Here is a 21,773-nt window from a genome sequence, read left to right as displayed (position 1 = left end):
TTTCTGAGTTCGAGGCCAGCCTGGTCTACAGAGTGAGTTCCAGGACAGCCTAGGCTATACAGAGAAACCCTGTCTCGAAAAACAAACAAACAAATAAAAAACAAAACAAAAAAGAGTTGGCTTCTCTCCACTAAGTGGGTTCAAGGCTAAGCCATCTTACCAGCCCTGTAATATTAATCAGATACTGTTTAAGGAATCTTTTAAACAGGGGAGCTCATTACTAACACAACTGTAAGTTTATTAGAGACTTGTTTTCTCATATGTCATCTGGGGGAATTATGTAATTCCGTCCGATGGATCAGGGCGGGTGGTTTTTGTCTTCTGCTATACATACATGGGTTCGGAAGATTCTGTATTTGTATTCTTTTCAACATAAAGATGATTTTGGCTACAGGGTGTGGAGGCAGATTTCAGTTCAGGTATACAGGTGACCAAGGAAAGGGGACCCTGAGTACAAAGCTGGCCAGGCTACCCAGCAAGACCCTGAGTTGTGTTTCCAAAGGACATATTATATATAAAATCCTGAGGTGGTTAATCCCCAACACCAGGATGGAACAGGCCCTTGTGTGATACTGCCCTCTGCTGTTCATAGAGAAACACAACAGCTAACACCCAAGCAAAGAATTTCGAAGGCAACTGTCATTTACCTTTTTGCTGTAAAATCTCCTGGCTTGGCTGTTAAATCCCTTTTTTTCTGATTCTGGGATTATTGATTTCCTGTATCTATAAGGGATGGAGGACTGAGTTGGGTATGCAGCCGTAAAACCTAGACAACAAAAAGATATTCATTCATCAGCGCCTGCGCGGCCACTGTTGGCTCAACGTAACCGCCGGGAAAACTGTGGAGTCATACTAGGCTGGGAATGTAGCGCGGCAGGTAGATAGCGCATGCGCACGCCCCCTGGTTCCATGCTGCGCTCAGGTAGTGGGGGCAGGGGCATTAGAAGATAGCCAAGGTCACCTTTGGGTACATATTACCTACAAGACCAGGCTGGAATAGGCAGTCCCTCCCAGGGGCTGTGAGGTGCAGGGGTTCTGCCCCCCCTTGTGACTCATGAAGATGCCACCCTTCCTTTTGTTTAGTGTTTTCTCTCGGATGCTGGCTAGAACCAGAGGATGCTTATATTGGTAGCTGAGACTTCCTTAGTCTTTCTCCATAGCCCCCCTTTCCCCGTGCGTGGCTGTCTGATGACACAGCTGAACTCCATGGTCAGTGTGGTACTTTCTTCTTTTCTCCCTTCTCCTGGCAGCTGTTTAGATTTACAGCTTGTCCGCTCTGTTTTCTTTTCTTTTCTTCCCTCTTTAAAGCTCTAATGAAACTATCCTCTTTGAATTAAAAACAAACATTCACTACAGGGTCAAAGGATGGCGCAGGGGGGCAAGGGCTCTTGTTGCCGGGCCTGGTGCGCTGAATTCAGTCCCCCAAGATCTCCATGGCAGAAGGAGAGAACTAACCCCCAAAAGTTGTTCTGTGTCTTCCAGATGTGCTCCATAGCATGCAGGTACAAAATAAATAAGTATGATTTTGGAAAATTAAAATAGAGACTGAAAAGATGGCTCCAAGATTGAGAACACAAGCTGCCCTTCCAGAGGACCCAGGTTCGATTCCCAGCACCTACATGGCAGCTCACAGCCATCTGTAACTAAAGTTCCAGGGGAATTCAAAACCCTCTTCTGACCTCTTCAACCACTGCATGCTCATGGTGTGCCGACCCAAATATATAAAAATAAAATAAATGTTTTAAAATTAAAATATTTAATACAAAAAGTGAACAAATAAAGAATAGGCAGATAGGGCAGACAGTAAATCACAAACTGACAGACTTACACTCGAAAACAGTCATAACCACATTAAATGTTAATGGTCTACACATTTCAGTTAGAAGACAAGGATTGTCAGACCGGGTAAGAAAAAAAAAAGACCCAACTGCATGCTGCCTACAAAAAAAAAAAAATTCATTTCAACTACAGAGTTGGAAAAAAAAAAAAAGTTAAAAGAACAGAAATTTGCAATAAGAACTTAGTTGTTGCCGGGCAGTGGTGGCGCACGCCTTTAGTCCCAGCACTCGGGAGGCAGAGGCAGGACAGTTTCTGTGTTCGAGGCCACCCTGGTCTACAGAGTGAGTTCCAGGACAGCCAGGGCTACACAGAGAAACCCTGTCTCGAAAAGCCAAAACAAAAAACAAAACAAAACAAAACAACAACAAAAAAACACAAAAAACAAAAAAACAACTCCTCTCCAAAAAAAAGAACTTAGTTGTCAAAAATAAAGCAAGCAAGACCTGTTACACATTTAAAACTGAAGAACACGGTTCTGGCTGGACAGATAAAAACAGAATGTTGGGGCTGGTGAGATGGCTCAGTGGGTAAGAGCACCCGACTGCTCTTCCGAAGGTCCGGAGTTCAAATCCCAGCAACCACATGGTGGCTCACAACCATCCGTAACAAGATCTGACGCCCTCTTCTGGAGTGTCTGAAGACAGCTACAGTGTACTTACATATAATAAATAAATAAATCTTTAAATAAATAAAAAAAACAGAATGTTGTTTTTTGCTGTTGTTGAAGGGACAGCCTCCCACCCTCCCACCCCCAGTTCTGATTCATTCTTTCTAATGGTTTCTTCCCATCTACACGCCAGGGGCAGTAATCAGTGGGATACACTCCCAAAGGGCAGACTTGGGGCTAGCGCCAGGATTTTCTAGCCGCTGCATGTCTGCTCTCAGGTACTAGAGCAGATATAAACTCACCTTTCTGAACTCTGTCACCATGCTTCTTACGTTTGTCAAGGTCTGCCCTCAGGATAACTTCGTCCAAGTTAGCAAATTTCTGGGACATGTTCTGTCTGTTTGAGGAGAACCACAGCCTCACGTCCTTCTAAATACCTGAAATAAGAGACGACATTTGCAGGGACCATTTTACCCTGCCGTCGGCTCTGTAAGGGTTAGGCTGTGGGGCAGAGACGTCCACCAATGGCTGGGAAGCCCCAGGCTTCAAGCACACAAGAAGTGCCAGAATTAAGGAGGCCACCAAAGGTCACCATCACTGCTGGACACGGCCGTGGAGGCTTTAGATCTTATTTTCATTATTGACTTAGTTTGGAGGAGATATAATTTACATACAGTACAATTCATCAGCGGTTAAAAGTCTGAGTCTTGACAGTGTGCACAGTTGGGTTATAGACCACCATGACTAAGGTTATCTGTATGCCACAAAGTTGGCATGAGCTTTTGCAGTCATTTCCCTCAGGGAACTAGTTTCTGCCAGTTTCTGTGCTTCCTGTCACAATGGCTGCCCTTCTACAATGTGGCACAAATGTGACCATCAGCTGATCAAGTGCTACTGACCCCAATCCTCCTGGGGCTGGAGAGACAGCTCCGTGGTTAAGAGCATCCACTGCTCCTGCAAAGGACTTCTGTTCCCTTTCCAATGACCTACACACAGGGAAGTTCCAACTGCCTGGAACTCCAGTGTCAGAGAATCGCATGCCCTTTTCTGGCCTCCACAGGCACCTGCTCACGTCACATGAGTAAACACACACACACACACACACACACACACACACACACCTCTAGAAAGAAAAGGTTACTTGTTTGCATGTTTGTTGGTGTTGTTTTTTAAAAAATACTTCCTAGATTTTGATTGGGATTACATCAAAAATTCCGTGAGAGTATCTTAGCTTCCTTGAGTATTGAGAGCCACTAAACTGGCAGAGCTCTCCCGTTTATTTTGATACACTTACATTTCTCAACATTCTTATGAATGTATAGCTATTGCACATCTCTGTGAGTCCCTGAGAGAGAGTGGCACCTATGTGCCATGGTGCATGCGTGAAGGTCAGAGAACAGCCTTGATGAGTATTAGACCCCGCCTTCCACCTTGCTTCTTGTGTCTGGCTTTTCATGGGTTCAGGGGATCCTAACTCAGGTCCCTGTGGGAGACTGCCTTATGAGTCACCTCCCTATCCCAACATAGACTTTCTTAAATGCAACCCTAGGGGGTTCATATTCCTATGTCACAAAAATGGACTCTTTTAATTCTTGACATGAGAACTGGTGCTGGAGATTGGAGCCAGGCCGTGGACGATACCAGGTAAGCAGTCTGTCTCGGAATGCATCCCTAGCCGTCTGTTTCCAATTCTCCATTTCTGGTGATTTTTATATATTGATCCTGTGTTCTCCAACTTAGCTCCCCATTTTCAGTTCTAAAAGCTTCGCTGCAGATTCGGAATTCTAATAGCGATAACCATCCACACATAAAAGACCGGGGTCACTCCCTCCCTTTCTAATGTATGGCCATTACTTTCTTCCCTTGGAACTTTGCAACGCCTGGGGCACACCCTGAGGGTAGCTGATGAGAGCGGGTATTTATCTTAATACCAGCTTGAGTAGGGATACACAGCCCTTCCGCATAAAGTGTGATGTTAGTTATAAGGGTGTTGTTGTTGTTGTTGTTATTGTTTGGTTAGTTGAATTTGGAGACAAGGTCTCCTTGTATAGTAATAGCCCAGGCTGGCCTAGAACCTGTGATCCTCCTGCCTCAACCTCCTGCGTGCTGGGAATGAAGGTGTGCACCACCACATTTGGTTCTAGGAAGTTTTTCTTTTTTTCTTTTTTTTTTAAATAGAAGACATTTTTCATTTTTAATCCTAATTTCCTACAACTCTTTTTCCTGTGTAGTACCAGATATTAAATGTTGTGGAACACTTCGTCTTTGTTTGTACACCTGACCCTGTCAGTAGTCTTTGCGGGTATATTAACTGATTTACACTAATTAAAATATTTTTTAAATCTAGAATTTCTGTACTCAGTGCTACTTTAGTTGCAATATAGACTCCAGACCTATGTACATGACTACCAAATGGTAGCTTTCTTCTATTTTTTTTTTAAATATCTTTGCTTTTTGTTTCATAAAATGAGTTTAAAAGTATGTATTTCTTTTTTCCACCACTTCTCCATTTGTGTGTCTGGGCATGCACGTTTGGGGGTCCAAAGGCAATCTGAGGGGCCCACTTTCTTCTCTCACCGTATGGTTCCCTGGAATTGAACTCAGTTCCTCAGGTTGGCAGCAAGCACCTTTCCTGCTGAGCCATCTTGTCGACCCTGCTTCTCTTTTTCCGTCCTGGTGTTGGCATTAGCCTCAAGGGTTTGCTTAGGACTCAAATCATTTCTTCTTCTTCTTCTTTCCATTCAGAGGAAGTCAAGGCCCAGCATTGAGGGAAGGTTCTCAGCGATACATTACTTAATGCTGTAGGCGGCTCCTGGAGAATAAGCGCATTTCAAAGACACGGCTCTGTTTCACCGCCATGAGGTTCATTAGCATAACCTTGTCCAGAACCTTGATTGCCCTTGCTTGTTTGGGGACAGGGTCTCACTAGGTAGCTTGTCTGGGGACAGGGTCTCACTAGGCAGCTTTACTACGCAGGGCAGCCCACCGGTGTCCCAAGCTCTGGGTTTAAGATCACCACACCTGATCGAACTGTCCTTTTAATATCTGCAGACCTGTCCATTCTTTACTCCCTGTACTAACAATTTACACTTTATAGACTTTTGTTGACAAGCCTGCTAGAGCTCTACCAACCATCTTTTCAAAAGCAAACAGCTTTTCCATGTCCTTTCTTCCCGTGAGTTCCATGTGCTATTTTTAACTCTTAGGAGGAAGCCAGGGCCACTGAACTCGGATCTCTCTTATCACTTAGAATAAAACCAATATTTTAACCTTAAATATGTCCAGAGGTACCATCTTAATGGCGTCTCGTATATTTTGATGCGTTTCATTTTTTGTTTTCCTCTCAGTTTACACCATTAACACTTGTCATTTCTTTTTGAAACATGGAGGTCGGGTAATTAATTTCCAAGCCGTTGGGGGAATTTCCCAGACTTCTTCCTGTCATTGGTTTTGAGTTTTCCTATGTTGTTGACTAGTGTTTTGCACAGTCACCAGCCTGATGAACTGCTCAGTGTTGGTGCTCACACCTTTTATGCCCCGGTTTCCCACGCATGCTGAGGGATGTGCTGGTGGCCCCCGGGCAGCATTACAACTGGCTCTTCTTGATTTCCAGCACTCTCCCTTGTGTTCCATGTATGTTGAAGTGCTGGTAGGGATGCCTGCCCACATGTGATCTATAGGTACTTTTGAAATGCCTCTCTCTAGCCCTGGTAATATTCCTGTTCTGTCTTATTAATATTTTTTACTAATATTCTTATTAATGTCCCCTCCAACTGTCTTTTGATTACTATTGATATCTATACCCCTTCCTAGCCTTTTGTGTGTGTGTGTGAACCAACTGTTCCTTCATATTTAAAGATAGTTTAGTGTTTTCTTTCTTTCTTTCTTTCCTTTTTTTTTTAACTGGGCATCAGACCCAGGACCATGCAGTGAGCTATAACCCAGCCCTAAACGTGGTTCCCTGTTGTTTTGATTCTGAAGTCTGAACTCAGAACTTGGAGCACACTAGACACCAGCTCTGCCCCCCAGCTCCTGGTCCCCACGGTTATGGAGAGGCTCACTGAAATTCTTCCTCCCTTCCTCTGCAAGCTCCATGCTTTTTCTTGTCTTGTTTGAGGAGCTGTTTTGCTATTTGAGACAGGGCATCGCTGTGTAGTCCTAGCTGGTCTGGAACTCTTTTTATGTAGACCAGGTTGGCCTTGAACTCACAGAGGTTTTTGTTTTGTTTTGTTTTGTTTTTGTTGTTTTTTTTTTTAACAAACCTAATTTTTGTCCCCTTGTTTTGTTTTGGTTTGTTTTAGAGACAATAAGCTATGTAGCCCAGGCTAGCCTTGAACTTGCCTCACTTTCTCCAGTAATGGGTTTTAAAGAGTACATCACAACAGCTTCCACTTACTCTTTTTTTTCTTTGTCTTGTTTTGAGGCAGGGTCTCACTACATAGCCCTGGCTGTCCTGAAACTCACTATGTAGTCCAGGCTAGCCTCAAACTCACCTCTGCCTCACTCTGCCTCCTGAGTGCTGAGATGAAAGGTGTGCAGTGCCCCACTACTTCCACATAGGTTCCTGCTTTGACTTCCTTTCATGACGGACTGTGGTCAGAACGTAAACCCTTCTCGCCCTTGGTAGCTTTTGGACATGACCTTTATCACAGTGGTAGAAGGCAAACCAGAACAAAGGCATTTCTTCCCTAAGTCCCCTCCCCACCACCAGTGTTCTGCCGCCTGCAGCTCGGCCCCTCGGCCCCTCATTGATCTAATTTTGATGGCGCCTTGGCATGGTTTTCTTCAGGACTTTTAATATTTGGGATTCAATGCATTTCTTGATGGTTGATGCTTTCCACTGGATTCTGAGACCATTTTTTTGCAGTCCTTTAAAAAAAAAAAATCTGCTCTCTCCTTTTCCAGGGTGACAGTTATACATGTGTTAGGATGTCTGTGTTTTCCTAAAGGTTGCAGAGAGTCTGTCTGTCTTTGAAGCTCAGCCTGGTTTAACCTCTGTGCTCCATCAGACCATCTGGATTGTTCCAGCTTCAGCCTCACTAAGCTAGTCTCACCTGCGGATCTCGTCAGCTGTTTTCATTCTAATTGTTATACAAAGCGGAAACTCCTGGTTTCTTTGGAAACTCAACTCGATTATAATGATGTTTTGCTGGGGCAGACACAGGTGAAAGGATTTTTTGCTCTAGCAGACCCATGAAAGGACACAGGATGTCCAGAAGGAATATAAGAATGACTCCAGAGACAGTGGGCACTCAATCCTTGGTTCACCTTGCTCCGACTCACCAGTCTTCACTGACGGCACGCCTGTATTGGTTCGCCTTACATTGTGTTTCTGAGCTTCACGTGTGATGACGTCATCGAGGGACACTCTCCAAAGAACTTCCCGTGTGGTTCCTGCAGTTTCTTGCCGCTTCCCCGGACTCCAGCCGGTTATTGAACCTGGCCATTTCTTTTAGATCCAGCTGCCACTACTGATTCATGCGTGGACTGGGAATAAGGAAGATTGGGATCACCCCCCCCCCCCAAAAAAAAAAAAAAAAAAAAAAAAAAAAAAAAAACTATTTCTAAACACGTCTGCTTCCCCTGCATCCTAATACCCTTTCTTTCCGGGGCTGGTGAGATGGCTCAGCAGTTAAGAGCATTGACTGTTCTTCCAAAGGTCCTAAGTTCAATACCCAGCAACCACATGGTGGCTCATAACCATCCGTAACAAGATCTGATGCCCTCTTCTGGAGTGTCTGAAGACAGCTACAGTGTACTTACATATAATAAATAAATAAATCTTTTTTTTTAAAAAAAATACCCTTTCTTTCCACTGCCTCTGGTGGGTGGTGGGCTAGAGGGGAGGAGGAACCCTTATTAAAGTAGGTTGTGAAAAAATATGCCTACAGTTACATTTCCTTCATCTCTAGATACTACATTGTGACCTGTGTGTATTCATGTGTATACATATGTGTATACTATGTATGCCTGAGTGTGAAGCACCACATCAGATGTCTTCCTCCCTTCCATTTTTGAGACAGGGTCTCACAATGAATCTGGAGCTGACTGATTAGACCTGCTGACCAGGGAGTCCCAGGGAGCCTGCTGTCGCCATCTCCTCAGAGCAGGGATGTGGAATCTGGGTCTCTGCTTTATAAAGGAGGCCTTGTGGAGACAGGCCCTCGTCTTTTCCCTTGAGGGTTAATTGAGCGGGACAGGTCGGGGATCTGTCTAGGGGCCATCCCTAGGAAGGGGAGGTTACCAGGAAACATCCACCCCTCCCCCCAGTGCACACCCCCCAGCAGTTGCCATGGGGATCTGCAGGGTCCAACCACCTAGCCATAACTATTTCCTCTTTTTTCTTTCAGATGCTGTCCAGAGCTCAAGTATGCTTACAAATTCCCCAATGCTTTGAATTTAATCTTTTTCTTTTTCTCTTTTTTTCTTTTTTGTTTTTTCAAGACAGGGTTTCTTTGTATAGCCCTGGCTGTCCTGGAACTCACTTTGTAGACCAGGCTGGCCTTGATCTCAGAAATCCACCTGCCTCTGCCTCCCAAGAACTGGGATTAAAGGCGTGCGCCACCACGCCCGGCCAAATTTAATCTTTTTCTAAAGCTCCTAATCCTCACCATGTAGCTGATCTCCATGACAGCATCTCCTCTCCACCCTCCTCCTTCCTCCTGGGCAGCCATGACGTGTACAGCTCACCTGCCCTGGGCTTCTCCTATCAAACTAATTCAATCATCCTCAATTCCAGTTTGAGTTGGTTCTTTGTCCATGGGCTTCTGTTAGTGTTCCTTCTTCTTTTAGTAATTAAACTGAGAACACCAAGAGGGGACCCTGGCTTCTGCATATGAGGCTCTTCTGGGACTTCCCAAGATGCCTGGTAACACTTCCCTATCACCTTTTACTTCTTTAATCAGCAGAGAAAACTAACCCATCCCTGCACCCTTAGACAGCGTCTCTTATCTTTCTGTTTTTAAAAAGACCTTCCCTGTCCAGCCTCACAGTGACTATGCTGTCCTCTGCCTTCCTGGGGCAGTCTTCTCCAGTCTGTAACGGCTTTTCTGGAGTGCTTTTCTGCGGCTTCTGTAATATCTGCCATTGCTGGGACTGCTCTCCTGGTTGGGGTCCCTTTTGCTGGATCTTCGCGCTGGGTACCAGGCAGAGCGAAATCTCTATTCTTGTGTGTTTGCATTCTTTTTCCCTGGGTTGTTTTTGGTAACTTGCAGGTTTGACTTCTTCAAGCTTTCAATCTTGGGAAGGTTCAGGGCACTTTTTATTCTGGAAGTCATTTATCATCACTACTAAGGCATGGTACTTGATTTTCTTTGAACAGTATCTCTTGTAGCCTGGGCTGGCAAACTCATTATGGAGCTAAGGATGACCTTGAACTTCCTATCCTCCTGGAACTGCCTCCTGACTGGTGGGTTGCCTGCATACATCACTCTTTATACCCCTGGATGTGGAGCTGGTAATCGAATTCAGGGGTACACACATGTAAGCTAGGCAAGGAGTCTGCCAGCTGAGCCACGCCCTCGGTCGCTAGGCGTACCACTTCTGTAGGATCATCCTGTCCCCTGTCTAACACAGTGTCCCTCCATCCTGGCCTATGGGAACATGAAGTATCATCGGCTCTGGGATCCTGGGAAATGCCCTGCCTCCTCCTTTCTTGATGGGCTCTTCTCACACTTGGGCAGGTCGATCCCAGCCAACTCCCAAAGCGATCTCTTCAGATTGCCAGCTTTTTCCTATGCCGAGGTCCCCTCTGGTTGTTTAGATCACAGTCTGCATTCTTTGGCTTCCCTAGACCCTGACCTCCTTGCCTTTATGTCAGGTAGCATCCCATTTCTTAAACAAAAGACTTAAAGACTTGTATCGACTCCTGGCTCCTGGCTCCCAAGGTTTCAGCCCCTCCTCACAGGTCCCACTGCTCAGGGCCTATGTCAGCACAGACCATGGGAATACAACATAATGGAAGTTGGGTGTGTGTGGGGGGTGTCTCTCTACAGCATCCAGAGAAGCAAAGAAAAACAGGAAAGGGCTGGGTCCCAATAGCTCCTCCAACAGCACAGGCCCAGTGACCTAACTTCCTTCCACTGGGCCCTATCTTCTAAAGATTCCACAAGCCCCCAATACCATCAAAGGCCAGGGACCAAGCTTTCCACAAACAGGCCTTGGGGGCCATCCAAGATGCAATGTTAAGGCACTTCAATTCAGAAGGCTAGAGTTTGTTTCCATTGCCCTCCTGCCTGTGGGGCAGCCAGGAAATTGCTCCCTCCCTAAGCAGGAATATCCCTCAGAGACTGCATTATTGGGCCACCTGCTTGTCTGAGATCTAAAGAGTTTTCTAACCCATGTGGCTGGGGCTAGTATTCTGTTTTTTTCTTTTTTTCTTTTTGTTTTTTTTTTTCTTTTAGTTGTCAATAGCATGTACACAGTTTCATCTCCAAAGCAGTTAATTTTTCATGAGCTGACTCAGGATTCATTTTACCCATTCGCCCTAAGGAACTCACCCTGTCTCTAAATCCTAGTGAATGGGGGCACTGAGTAAACAAATTTTATGTCCATCTAGAACTTTCTTCTTCAATGTGTGTTCCTTGGTGGAGTCTTCTTCACAAGGGCAATTTGGATAATCTAAGATTTTTAACACTTACTAAGATCATGGGAAACTACGGCTTTAAAACATTAAGATATTCCCAAACAGCGATCAATACTGACCAGAGAACAGTGTCTTTTACTGTCTCTGAAAGCAGCCAGTATTCACTTACCGCACTGCCATGTGACCTTGCTGTTTTAGTAAGGACCATTTTTAGCCCTGCCTTTAAGGAAGCTGCTGTTGGAGAACGCTGGGAATGTGGCTCATTTGGTGTCTCATGAAGACAAAGCCCTGGTTTGTTCGGCAGTAACAGCAGTAGGACTTGTAATCCAAGCACTTTGAAATAGACGCAAGAGGATCAGAAGTTCAAGGATAGCCTGATCTATACACGCTGAGTTCTAGGCCAGCTTGGACCATATGTTAAGACCCTATCTCAAAAACCAAAGCAGCAGGGCTGGAGAGATGGCCTAGTGGTTAAGAGCACTGACTGTTTTTCCAGAGGGCTTGAGTTCAATTCTAAGCATTCATATGGAGGCTCAAAACCATATGTAGCTCCAGTCCCAGGAGATCTGATGCTCTCCCTCTCCTGGCCACCACAGGCACCAGGCATGTATGTGGTACAGAAACATACATATAGACAAAATATCTATAGACATAAAAATTTTTTTTCAGTGACAACAAATAGAATTTTGGGGTGATGTTTTCTCCTTTAATGCCAACATGAAAAGCTGGATGGATCTCTGTGAGTCTAAGGCAAGCCTGGTCTAGAATATTCCAAGCTAGCCAGGACTACATAGTGAAACTTTGTCTTTAAAGAAAAAAAAAATTGGGGGCTGGAGAGATGACTCAGAGGTTAAGAGTTCAATTCCCATGAACATGGCAGCTCACAACTATCTGTAACCCCTGTTCTAGGGGCAATCTGACACCCCCACACAGTCACACATGCAGTCAAAACACAAATGTACATAAAATAAAAATAAACTAATTTTTTAAAAGTTGCAAGAGATTTTAAAAATTATGCTTCTCATGCAAATGATTAAATTTTTGGAAAATTTTAAGAAAGTATAAAAAACGTCAAATAGTACATTATCCTCCCACCAGAAGGAAACAAGCAACAATCTTGCTTTCCAAGTCTTCCATGGAACGCAGTTGGTAGAGAACAGATATAACCTAGCTCTGCACAGGATGCTGCTTGCCAGGGTGAGCCGCCTGTATTTGATGGGTCATGACGCACGGTCACGATCTAGACTGATTTCCTTCAACTTGAAGCATCCCCCCCCCCCCCGAAGGGTAGTGGGAGGCACAGGAGATTCAAAAGACGTCAAAGTTGCAGGAGAATGACCCATTAGGTATTTTGCTTGGTGAGAGAGTGTGTCCGAGGCCTACATGGAACTATACCGACTGGTTAGTGGCTTCGAGAAGTCAGTCTCACCCTTTCATTTGATAGATGACCAAAACGGGGTCCAGAGTAAAGAAAACTTGCGGAGGAAGACCAGGAGTACCAGAAGGGTTCTGTTAGAGCTGGCTTTTGGAGGTCCACCCACCGCCCAGTTCTGAGACCCTTCAAAGACTGAAGTAGGGGCGTCAGATGTCCAACCATTCATGGGGGCCCATGGGGGAGCTCTTTTCAGGTTGGCACACTGAAGCTTACGCTGACCCACTCGCACCCCAAGTGGCACCTTCTGGCACTCGAGGCACCACCCAACTGGCCACCGAAATTCCGCACGCACCCGGAGTACGGAGGTCTCTGTGGGTGTCCCATGGAGTGCGCCGAATCCTCAAGTCTTCAAGGACTGGTCCCTTGACGACAGGAACTGGTTCCTAACTAGTCAATCTATCCCTCAGCCGCCCGGTCGCTATGGCAACCACTGGCCTAACATTAGCAGGCAACTGGCTAACTCTAGCCAGTGGTGTCCTCTGTTTCTTTAACGTGAAAAGCTGTTGACCAATCGTTGGAGACGTTTCAAAAATCATCATCAACAACAACAACAACAACAAAAGCTACCAGAATTTGGGGGTTCGGATTGACAATGCTAAAGAAGAACCTGTGGCAGGGAACCATTAGGGTTTTTGTTTCTGAGGTTCAGTTCCCTTTTTTTGTTTGTTTCGGTTTTGTTTGGTTGTTAGGTTTGTTTGGTTTGTTGTTTTTGTGACTCATCGAAGGAATAAACCCAAGTGTTCCTATCCATCCATCCACACCCTGAGTGTGAGAGCAGAAAGGTTGATGACAAATTCCCCAAGGGCAACCGTGCAGTATTCCAAGAGCCCCTTACCTGTTTCACCACAGGGACAGTGCCTATCCACAGCTCGGCTTAAACCCACCAGCGTCTCCTTTAAATTTATGGGATAGTCCCCTGTTAGAAACTGTCTCCCGCTTGTTCCTCGGATCACATCTGCCACCCACGCCTCAAGAAAAACAAAAAACAAAAACAAAAATCTCGCACCGGCCCAGTTGGTCTTTGAGCATCTTCCATAATACAATATGGCAGCTCCATCCTCTCTTAAACGCTCCCTCCCAGTTCTACCAATTAGGTCTGCCCAATGTCATTTCTTCGTAAAACCTGTGTGATCTCAACATCTCCCCCAGAGGTTGCTGTGAGGCTCTGAAATGAACGGCGCGTGCAGGAAAATGAGCGCGCTGGAAGCTCCACGCGCAGGTTCATGCTCACAGCTAAACCCCTAGGAAACAGCAACTGGGGTTGGGGTTGGGGACTACTAGGATGATTGACAGCCTCCCGGGGCTGCTGAGCTGCAGGCGTGCTGGGAAATTAAGGACGCAATACAGCCAACAGGTGGGACGCAGGCGCAGGAAAGAAGGGGTACGCTCGGTCCCCGAGACACGTCAGGGCTCTGCTGGGTTTCGATATTGGAGCTACCTGATGGAAGCAGCAGGGACACCGCCCGGGACGGTCGGTGGCAGTTAGCGCAGACTGCGGGGGACACCAGGCGGGCTGCTCAAGCCCAGCCTACTTGTCCGGCAGGTGGAGGTGAGCAGCCATAACCTGGGGACCAAAGCAGCCCGGACTTCTTCCTTTGGCCGCTAGAGGGGACTCCTCCAGGTGAGTGTCAGGTCGCCCCTACGCTTCAAGCGAGCTTGGCGACGCAGCCAATTATTTCAGGATGTCCCGCCCATCCCCTCCCGACAACCACTCGCCTGCGCAGAGGCTTCGCCAGCTTGGGACTGGCAGGCAGTGTAACAAATCAAGTCTCCACCTTTGAAAGCAAAACACTGCAGCCCCTTGGAAACTCGGAGCTGGGAAGGGATCCAAGAGGCTGTACCTAGGGGTGGCACGGAGTGTCCGGGTCTCTTCTCCGGAACCTGGGATAGGTGGATCTAGAAGGAACGTCCCGGGTGAGTCACGGTCATGACTGAGGGAAGGGGGGGACTTGAAATCAGGCTTGCTGTTTTGATCCCCTAGTATAAATACAGTCTCCCTTGTTGTTGCCAGCCTTGTCGGTTTGGGTTCTGTTGTCTCCGATTTTTTTCTCCTCTTCCATATTTTCAAGGAGGGTGGGCACGGGTTTGCCTTAATGAAGGAGATGCTGGGCGTTACCAGATGAGGAAGTGGAAGGCCAGTACTGCCGGCTCCAGCGTGCTGGAAATAGCCGGTGCGGCTGGCAGGTGGATGGAGGGAGCTCTATGCTTGGTACTGAAACAGAGGTGTGTCTCTCGGAGAATGTCACCCCTCAGTGCTCAAAAGCCCCAGGAAAGAAAAGCTTGGCATGAAACCGACGTTCTCTCGTCAAACTGAATCGTCAGGTGGTGACAAGACCTCCATGCACGCACGCGCGGGCGCGCGGGCGCGGACACACACACACACCCTTGTTTTTAGTTACAGCCAACTTCATGGCCGCGAGGCTGTTATTCTCTCCGGAAAACTTGCTCGGTGGGGCTAATGGAGTCATTCATGTAGATGAGGTCGGGGGATTCGAGTGGACACAGGCACTTTGTGAATTCTCTTGGATCGGTGACCGTGAACTGTGACTGTGATTGTCAACACTGGGTTGGCTGTGTGCCTCTTGGACATATGTCAGCCTTTGACCAACAATAAACCACCACCAGGCCAAAGTATGAGCCTTATAAGGGAATGCAACTTGCAGAGTCCACGGAGGCTTTTGGGTGATACTACATGGTAGTCCAGGGAGAACCTTCCTCTCTCTGTCTTTGGGTATTCAGAGCTCCAGGGGTTTCCCTGGGTAGAGAGGGAAGTTGAAGCTGCTGTTTAAAAGTCAGTGGCTCAACACTCAACACACACACACACACACACACACACACACCGGGGAAGGTGTGGGGGGGGGAGAACCTGCTCTCCTCCCTAGATGGTCCCCAAGGCCTGTTTGCATTTTCTGACATCCTGTGGGTGGGGCTGGGTATATCTGTTTGTGGCCGTGGGTCCTGAGTCAGGCATTCTTTTTTTAAACCACAGGGTACCAGGGGCTCTGCATTTGGTCAGGAGTGGGCATCTGTGCAAGTCACCTTGCCAGGCTCTGAGCTAGGTTTCCAGGGACAGTAGGGGACCTGACAGGTGCCTTCAGTCCAGGGCCCCCTCAACTCCAGACTGGAAGAAGCCCTAGGTCTCTCCTAGGTAGAAGGAGCCCCCTAGAGCACCCCCATATTAACCATGTCAAGACAGAAATACAGACATTTAACACAGAGTTGCTTTCACACACATGCAGTCTAATCCAAGGGTAATTATGCCTTCCCAGTCTTCCCAGAAAATTATGGTTCCCAGTTGATCCTATGTGCATTGGGTCAAACACATCAAAAAACATATGGGAGGTAAATCAGAGAGTGACTCCACTCTCTGATGGGAGGGCATCTTGCAGGAATACTGTCTCAAATGACAGCAGCAGCAACAACTTAACTTTAGTCCCTTTGACAAGGTGCAACCTGGGCAGAGAGGTCTTCATGGCTGCCCTGTACTAAGCTGGCATTTGGTATCTGGGCCTGTCGGTCTTGTGACATCAGTGCATGCTGTTGCTATTCCTAGGTGTGGAACAAGAGGCAGAGGGAACTAGAAACTATGTGATGTGAGGGTTTTTAAAACCTGGGCCCTCAACTCTTTCTCGGGTAGGTATCTGGGAGGTGGGAACATAGATGTAGAAATGAACTATAGGGTTACATTGGGGAGTGGGTCTACAAGATGGTTTAGTGGGTCAGGGTAGTTGCGGTTAAGCTTGATGAGTTGAGTTCAAGCCCTAGGACCAGTATGTAGGATGGAAAGAACTGGCTCCACCAAGCTGTCTCCTGTGCACCCTAGCACACCACATCCCATCAGATTTTCACACAGCCCGTGGCATAGAAACATGAGTCATATTTTACAGCTAAGGAAACTGGCTCAAAAGCTGGGGGTGACCTGGCCGAGGTACACAAGGTAGCGCATGGCACATCAGAAGCAATCCAAAACGTGTCAAGTGGCCAGCGGGATGGCTCAGCAGGTGAAGACACCTGTCAAGCAAGGCTGGTGGCCTGAGTTCAATCCCTGAAACCCACTGTGGGAGAGGACTGACTCCCACCACCTCCACAAACACACGACGGCCCTCAGACACTCACATAGGTGACGATAACACATTAAAGACTACAACGTGACATATAGTAAACAGTTTGCAAAATAGAATATAAAGTCCTGTGATTTTTGTTCGGTGCTTTGTATGAGGTTATTCTGTATATGTAATATACTATATCATATATACTTGTATGTATGTATATATATATATATATANATATATATATATATATATATATATATATATATATATGAAAGCTTAAGGCTGCACGGAACCTTTTAATACGGTGGTAGGGTTTCCACTGTGAGCTCTTTGTGCTGATTTTCTCTCCTCTGTTTGGGAGAAGAGTGTGAGAAACACTGGCAACACCAGTCTAGTTAAGCTAACAGGGCGATCTTCATCCCTGCTTCAGCTCAAAGCTACAGTTTACAGATGAGATGCCGAACCACCCAAAGCCAAGCTGACCCGGGCATCAGGTTCCACCCCCCAGTACAGTACCCCTCCCCCGTGGCAGATTTTCCTCATAGTCTTTCCATCCTAAGTTGAAACACCCGTGATTTGGTTTGGTGTGGGTGTTCATTGTTGTTACTGTTGGTTTGGTCTGCTCTAAGACAAGGTCTCATTATGTAGTCCAGGCTATCCTGGGGTCCTGCCACAGCCTCCCCTGAGTGCTGGGCTTGTAAGCACGTGCTGCCAACCTGATGACCGTGGGATCTATTGATTCATTGATTTCGGAGACCTGGAAAAGCAGATGTTGGTGGCCTATTATTTTGTCCTCAAGCTTATAGGTGAGCTAGGAGTTTAAATCAGGATTTAATCGGGGGGGGGGGGGAAGGAGAGAAGAGGGAATGGGGTGTCTAAGAGCCAAGAATAGAGTTTTAGGAAGATCTGTTTATTAAGGGGATCAGAAGCCTGATAATCATGCTGTCAGGGTTTCCTTTCGTGTGGCCAGTCATACTTTGTAGGAAGAGCTTTCTCAAGCAGTGAAGTCGTGTCTCATGTCCATGCATTTTTTATGCGTGTCTCCACCACCCAGAGCTTGGCCAGAGTCAGAAGACACGCCCTCACCCGTCTGCTTGGAGGAGAGACACGAGCTGCTTCCTTATCGGGGAAGGCTGTAAATCAACCAAAAGAGACCAGAGGACTCCTTTGGCTGAGGAAGGGAGAGAGGCGGCTGCTGGGAGAAGGAGAACACTGGAGACATGGCTTCCAGTTCACACCCTGCCTAGCAGCAGCTCCCGCGCCCAGCCTGGCCCCGGCAGGATGTCCTGCTAGACAGCCATGGACGGAGCCCACCGCTCAGGTCTGCAGCTGCAGCCGCTCCCACCCACCAGCGGCGCCACCTCCACGAGCCTGAGCAGCAGCGAGGGCTCCTTCTCCTACAAGGCAAGCACCTCACTTCCCTTTGGAAATTTTATGGTTTTCTAACAAAGGGGACATAAGAGCTGAATGGCCTCACCAATGTGCCTAGGGTCTGTATGCCCATCACGAGCAGAAACAGGAAGGTCCTCCACAGACACGGGACAATGCGGCAACACAAGAAAAGAGATGCTCGTTCAAACAGATAAAAATAGGGCCAGGGAGACAGCTCAGCCAGTGTCATGCTCAACAGGACAAGGGTGAGGACCTGAGTTTGGATCCACAGCACCTACAGAAATGCCAAGTAATTCTGGCAGGCTGCCTATAGTCCCAGCAAAGGGGGGGCAGACACAAGGAATCCCTGTAGCAAGCTGGGTGGCAGGACTAGTCGGCCAGATCAATCAGCTCTGAATTCAAGAAAAAAAACCAAAACAAAACAAAATCCTGCTTCAGCTTCAATAAATAAGAAGGAGAACAACAGAGGGTGACCTCTGATCTCTCTGTCTCTGTCTGTCTGTCTGTTTGTCTGTCTGTCTGTCTGTCTCTCTCTCTCTCTCTCTCTCTCTCTCTCTCTCTCACACACACACACACACACACACACGCACACTGATATAACATTAATCAAATAAATACAAATGTTTTAAGAACAGAGAGGTAGAGACATATCTTAAATGCAGGGTTATAAAGGAAGACTCTTCCAGTTAGGAGACATGAGATTTGTTTTATTTTATGTGTATGTCTGTCTGTGCCCCGTTCCCAAGGGCATCAGAAGGTGTTTCTTCTAGAACTGGAGTTACAGAGGGTTGTGAGCCAGCACGTGGGTGCTGGGAATCGAACCTAGGACCTCTGTAAGGGCAGTGTGTACCCTTAACCACTGAGCCATCTCTCCAGTTTAGGTTTAGGTTTGGGTTTTAGCTGACGAGCCTCTCTGTTCATGTCTCAGTCTGCAGTGTGGTTTTGTTTGTTTGTTTGTTTGTTTTGTTTTTTTGTTTTTTAAAATATTTTAAGATTTGGCGGCACGCTTTTTGGAAGGTTTTAGAACTTAGTTGTTTCTGATCCCCGTCACTCCCCCATGGCGCTGACAGTGGATTGCTGCCCCCAAAGCACACTTCTAGAATGGCTGACTGCCCAGGCACGTGTTCAGTTGCTCTGCAGGAATTTGCATGACAGATCCCCTGTTATCTGTTGTTTTGAATGTAGGATGAACTGTGAACGTGACTGAGTACCAGACCCTGCTCATCTCCGCTTATTCCCTTGGGCGAATCTTAGATTGTTCCCTATGGATAGGTAAAAGGTTTGACTGTCAAACTTTGGTGTTCCTGATGAAGCATATAGAGACTGGAACCCGTTTTAAAACTTGTTTGTTTTCTTGAGTCAGTTAATTTCTTAGTTTCATTTCCATTCTCCTGACCTTCCTCAGGCACCGCATACGCCGTAGTGCACAGACACAGACTCAGGTGCACACATATACACATGAAGTTAAACAATGAAAGTGGTAAGGTAGCCCTCATAGTCAGGACTGATAACACCGTGGGCTGGAAGAGGTTGAGAGATCATCCAGTCTAACACCCAGGCTTTATGGGTTGGGGAAATGGGGCCGAATGGCGGGGAGTGACATACTTGAGATCGTGTGGCACATTGACAGGAAAAACCATGACTAGCATTAGCTCTGAGTGATGATAATAACCACGATGAGTATCACATGTTGAACTTCCGTTCTGTCCCATGCTGTGCTGGGTCCTTCCCATGTGTTCTTCCAGGCCGTCTTCTCCGCAGCACTAAAAGTGTGCCTCTTCTTCATCATCTATAAAACTGGGTACAGTAATGCCTGCCTCCCGACAGGAGGGGCAAATGAGTCCGGCCATATGAAGCTTGGAATGCTGACCCACTTACAACATCTAGGTTTCAGTGGGTGCCTGGCAACAGCATCTCCATCCCCACTTTGGGGATGAGGTAACTGAAGCAAGAGGTTAAGCGGTACCCCCTCGCTGGCATCATGACTTCTCTCAGCCAGTGTCCTCTCTGCCTCAACATACTTCTGAGGGTCCTGCCACCCTGTAGGCCAAAGAAGGTGCTAGGCAGAGAGGCACAAGGAGAGCGAAAGGACTGTACTCATTTTAATTCCATCCCACAGGAGACACTGATACACGTGAATGAGCGTCATGAACGCCCACCTGGAGTTGGGCTCACTGTAGACAAAGCGAGGACTGGCTGTTTCTCTCCTCACTGGTTCCAGCCCACCTAGGAAGTCCTGTGCAGAGTTGGGTCTATCTCAAAGCCAAGGTGGCTCTTCCTGCTCTTTAATATTCTTTCCATGGAAGCCTGTCATTGTCCACTTCCCCTCGTGGCCACTGCGGTCTTAGAGGGAGAGTGGGTGATGGGCAGAGCACCTACATGAAGATCAGGAGACCAGCCCAGCTTCATCGGCACAGCTGATCTCAGACAAGTCAGGTTCTCTTTCAGTGCCTCAGTGTCTGTCTCTGTCACATGAAGGGGTAGAGTTCATGATGTCCCCAGTTCCAGCTGACTACCAGACATATCTAGGAGCTCTGTCTCAGCCTCGAACACAGCCCAAAGCATTGTGGGGGGTCAGTTTAACCATCAAGAGATGACTGTGATGATGGTGGTATTTAAACAGATACTGGTGGGACCAGACCTGAAGGGGACCTTGGCACTGGCATGTGGCTCTAACTCACTTGGGTGCCAATAATCCACACACAGGGATCACCTCCAGCCTGTAGCTCCTTTCCAGAAACACTTCATTTTCTTTCAGAGTCATAGGGGGGGGGGGGGAATCCATTTTGGTTTACAAAATCTCAACTTCAGAAGGGATTGCCTGGAGCCAATGCTATTAAAGACGACAGGAATGGCGAGCTGTAGAAGCTCACAGGCTTGGTGGCCTACTCAGGAGTGTAGGCAGGAGGACCAGGAATTCGAAGATACCCTCAGCTACATCATGAGTTAGAGGCTAGCCTGGGCTACAAGAGACACTGTCTTTAAATTAAAAAATAAAAATAAAAAGATGCGAAAACAAGCCGTAGCACTAGCTGGAACCAGCCTTTCCGCTGTCTGTCTCCCTGATACCGAGGTTTCCAGGAGCTCGAAGCTGTGATAGGAAGCAGTTTGAAATCCTGCCGTCTCTGCCCAAATTGTCGCCTTCCAAGTTTCACTCTGAGGACACTCTGGCCTCAGGGAATAGATGACCGGGACTCCTAGCTTATGCCACATGGGTCTTCAGGCTCTGGGGTTGGAAGAGGAACTTCAGGCCAGATCCTTCTTGGCTCTGAATGGCCCGTGCCAAGCCCTGAGGGCAGCTGGTGGATATGTATTCAAACTGTGTAACCCCTGGGTGGTGGCAGCTGTCCATGGCTTTAAATGTTCATAAAACTAGACCACGCACTACTTCACAAAGGTTCGGGGGCATAATTAGCGCTGATGAGGCCCTTGGAGACACTCAGATCCGAGGGCGTGAGTGGTGTCTGCTGTTATTCACCGTGTCTGTCTGGAACCGGCTATTAAATGTTAAGATTAATGTGCTGGGTAAATGGCTTTGCAGAGCAAACTCGGCACGTCAGCACAGAGGGGTGCTTACACAGTGCCCCACCCCCCCCACCCCAGGTCACTTCTTACCTTCTGAACAAACTCCTCAGAGAACCTGGAGACCGCGTTAGCCAGCACTGTGATCAGGAGGCCAGAGGTCACGCTTCCGTTCGGACCTTCCTATCTGTACTTCCTATCTGCCGTGGGCTTCCAGCTCTGGTACTGAGATTCAGTGGAATACCATCCCTTAGGGCTGTTTGGGGGCGCTTGCTGTCTGGTTAGTTTAGGGGTTTTGGTTTGGTTTGGTGTTTTTGGGTTTTTTGGGTTTGTTGTTGTTGT

The 21,773-nt window shown here is 47.2% G+C and overlaps 2 protein-coding genes across 6 annotated transcripts in view; one reads left to right on the top strand and one right to left on the bottom strand.

The window, feature by feature from the left end:
• Positions 1-12,864, bottom strand: part of Stpg1 (sperm tail PG-rich repeat containing 1) — a 43,799-nt gene extending 30,935 nt beyond the window's left edge. Inside the window, exons 1-4 of one of the 2 annotated variants that reach the window (XM_021200959.1) lie at positions 12,758-12,864; positions 5,011-5,258; positions 2,749-2,883; positions 648-766 (exon numbers count right to left, since the gene is read on the bottom strand). In XM_021200959.1, the coding sequence (XP_021056618.1) occupies positions 648-766; positions 2,749-2,836 (207 nt within the window). In that variant the 5' untranslated portion in view covers positions 2,837-2,883; positions 5,011-5,258; positions 12,758-12,864. Of the gene's footprint in view, positions 1-647; positions 767-2,748; positions 2,884-5,010; positions 5,259-12,694 lie in introns of both variants that reach the window. The other variant, XM_021200958.1, reaches the window with a different exon arrangement.
• Positions 12,865-13,877: 1,013 nt separating this feature from the next.
• Nipal3 (NIPA like domain containing 3) overlaps positions 13,878-21,773 on the top strand; it is a 36,535-nt gene continuing 28,639 nt past the window's right edge. For 2 of the 4 annotated variants that reach the window (XM_021200458.2, XM_029540138.1), the window contains exons 1-2: positions 14,231-14,379; positions 17,572-17,921. In XM_021200458.2, the coding sequence (XP_021056117.1) occupies positions 17,817-17,921 (105 nt within the window). In that variant the 5' untranslated portion in view covers positions 14,231-14,379; positions 17,572-17,816. Of the gene's footprint in view, positions 14,087-14,230; positions 14,380-17,228; positions 17,324-17,571; positions 17,922-21,773 lie in introns of those variants that run through there. The other 2 variants (XM_029540136.1, XM_029540137.1) reach the window with 2 other exon arrangements.

The sequence above is a fragment of the Mus pahari genome, chromosome 6 (assembly GCF_900095145.1).
Source record: "Mus pahari chromosome 6, PAHARI_EIJ_v1.1, whole genome shotgun sequence".
NCBI classification, from domain to species: domain Eukaryota; kingdom Metazoa; phylum Chordata; class Mammalia; order Rodentia; family Muridae; genus Mus; species Mus pahari.
This window is presented reverse-complemented; position numbering and strand designations above follow the sequence as displayed.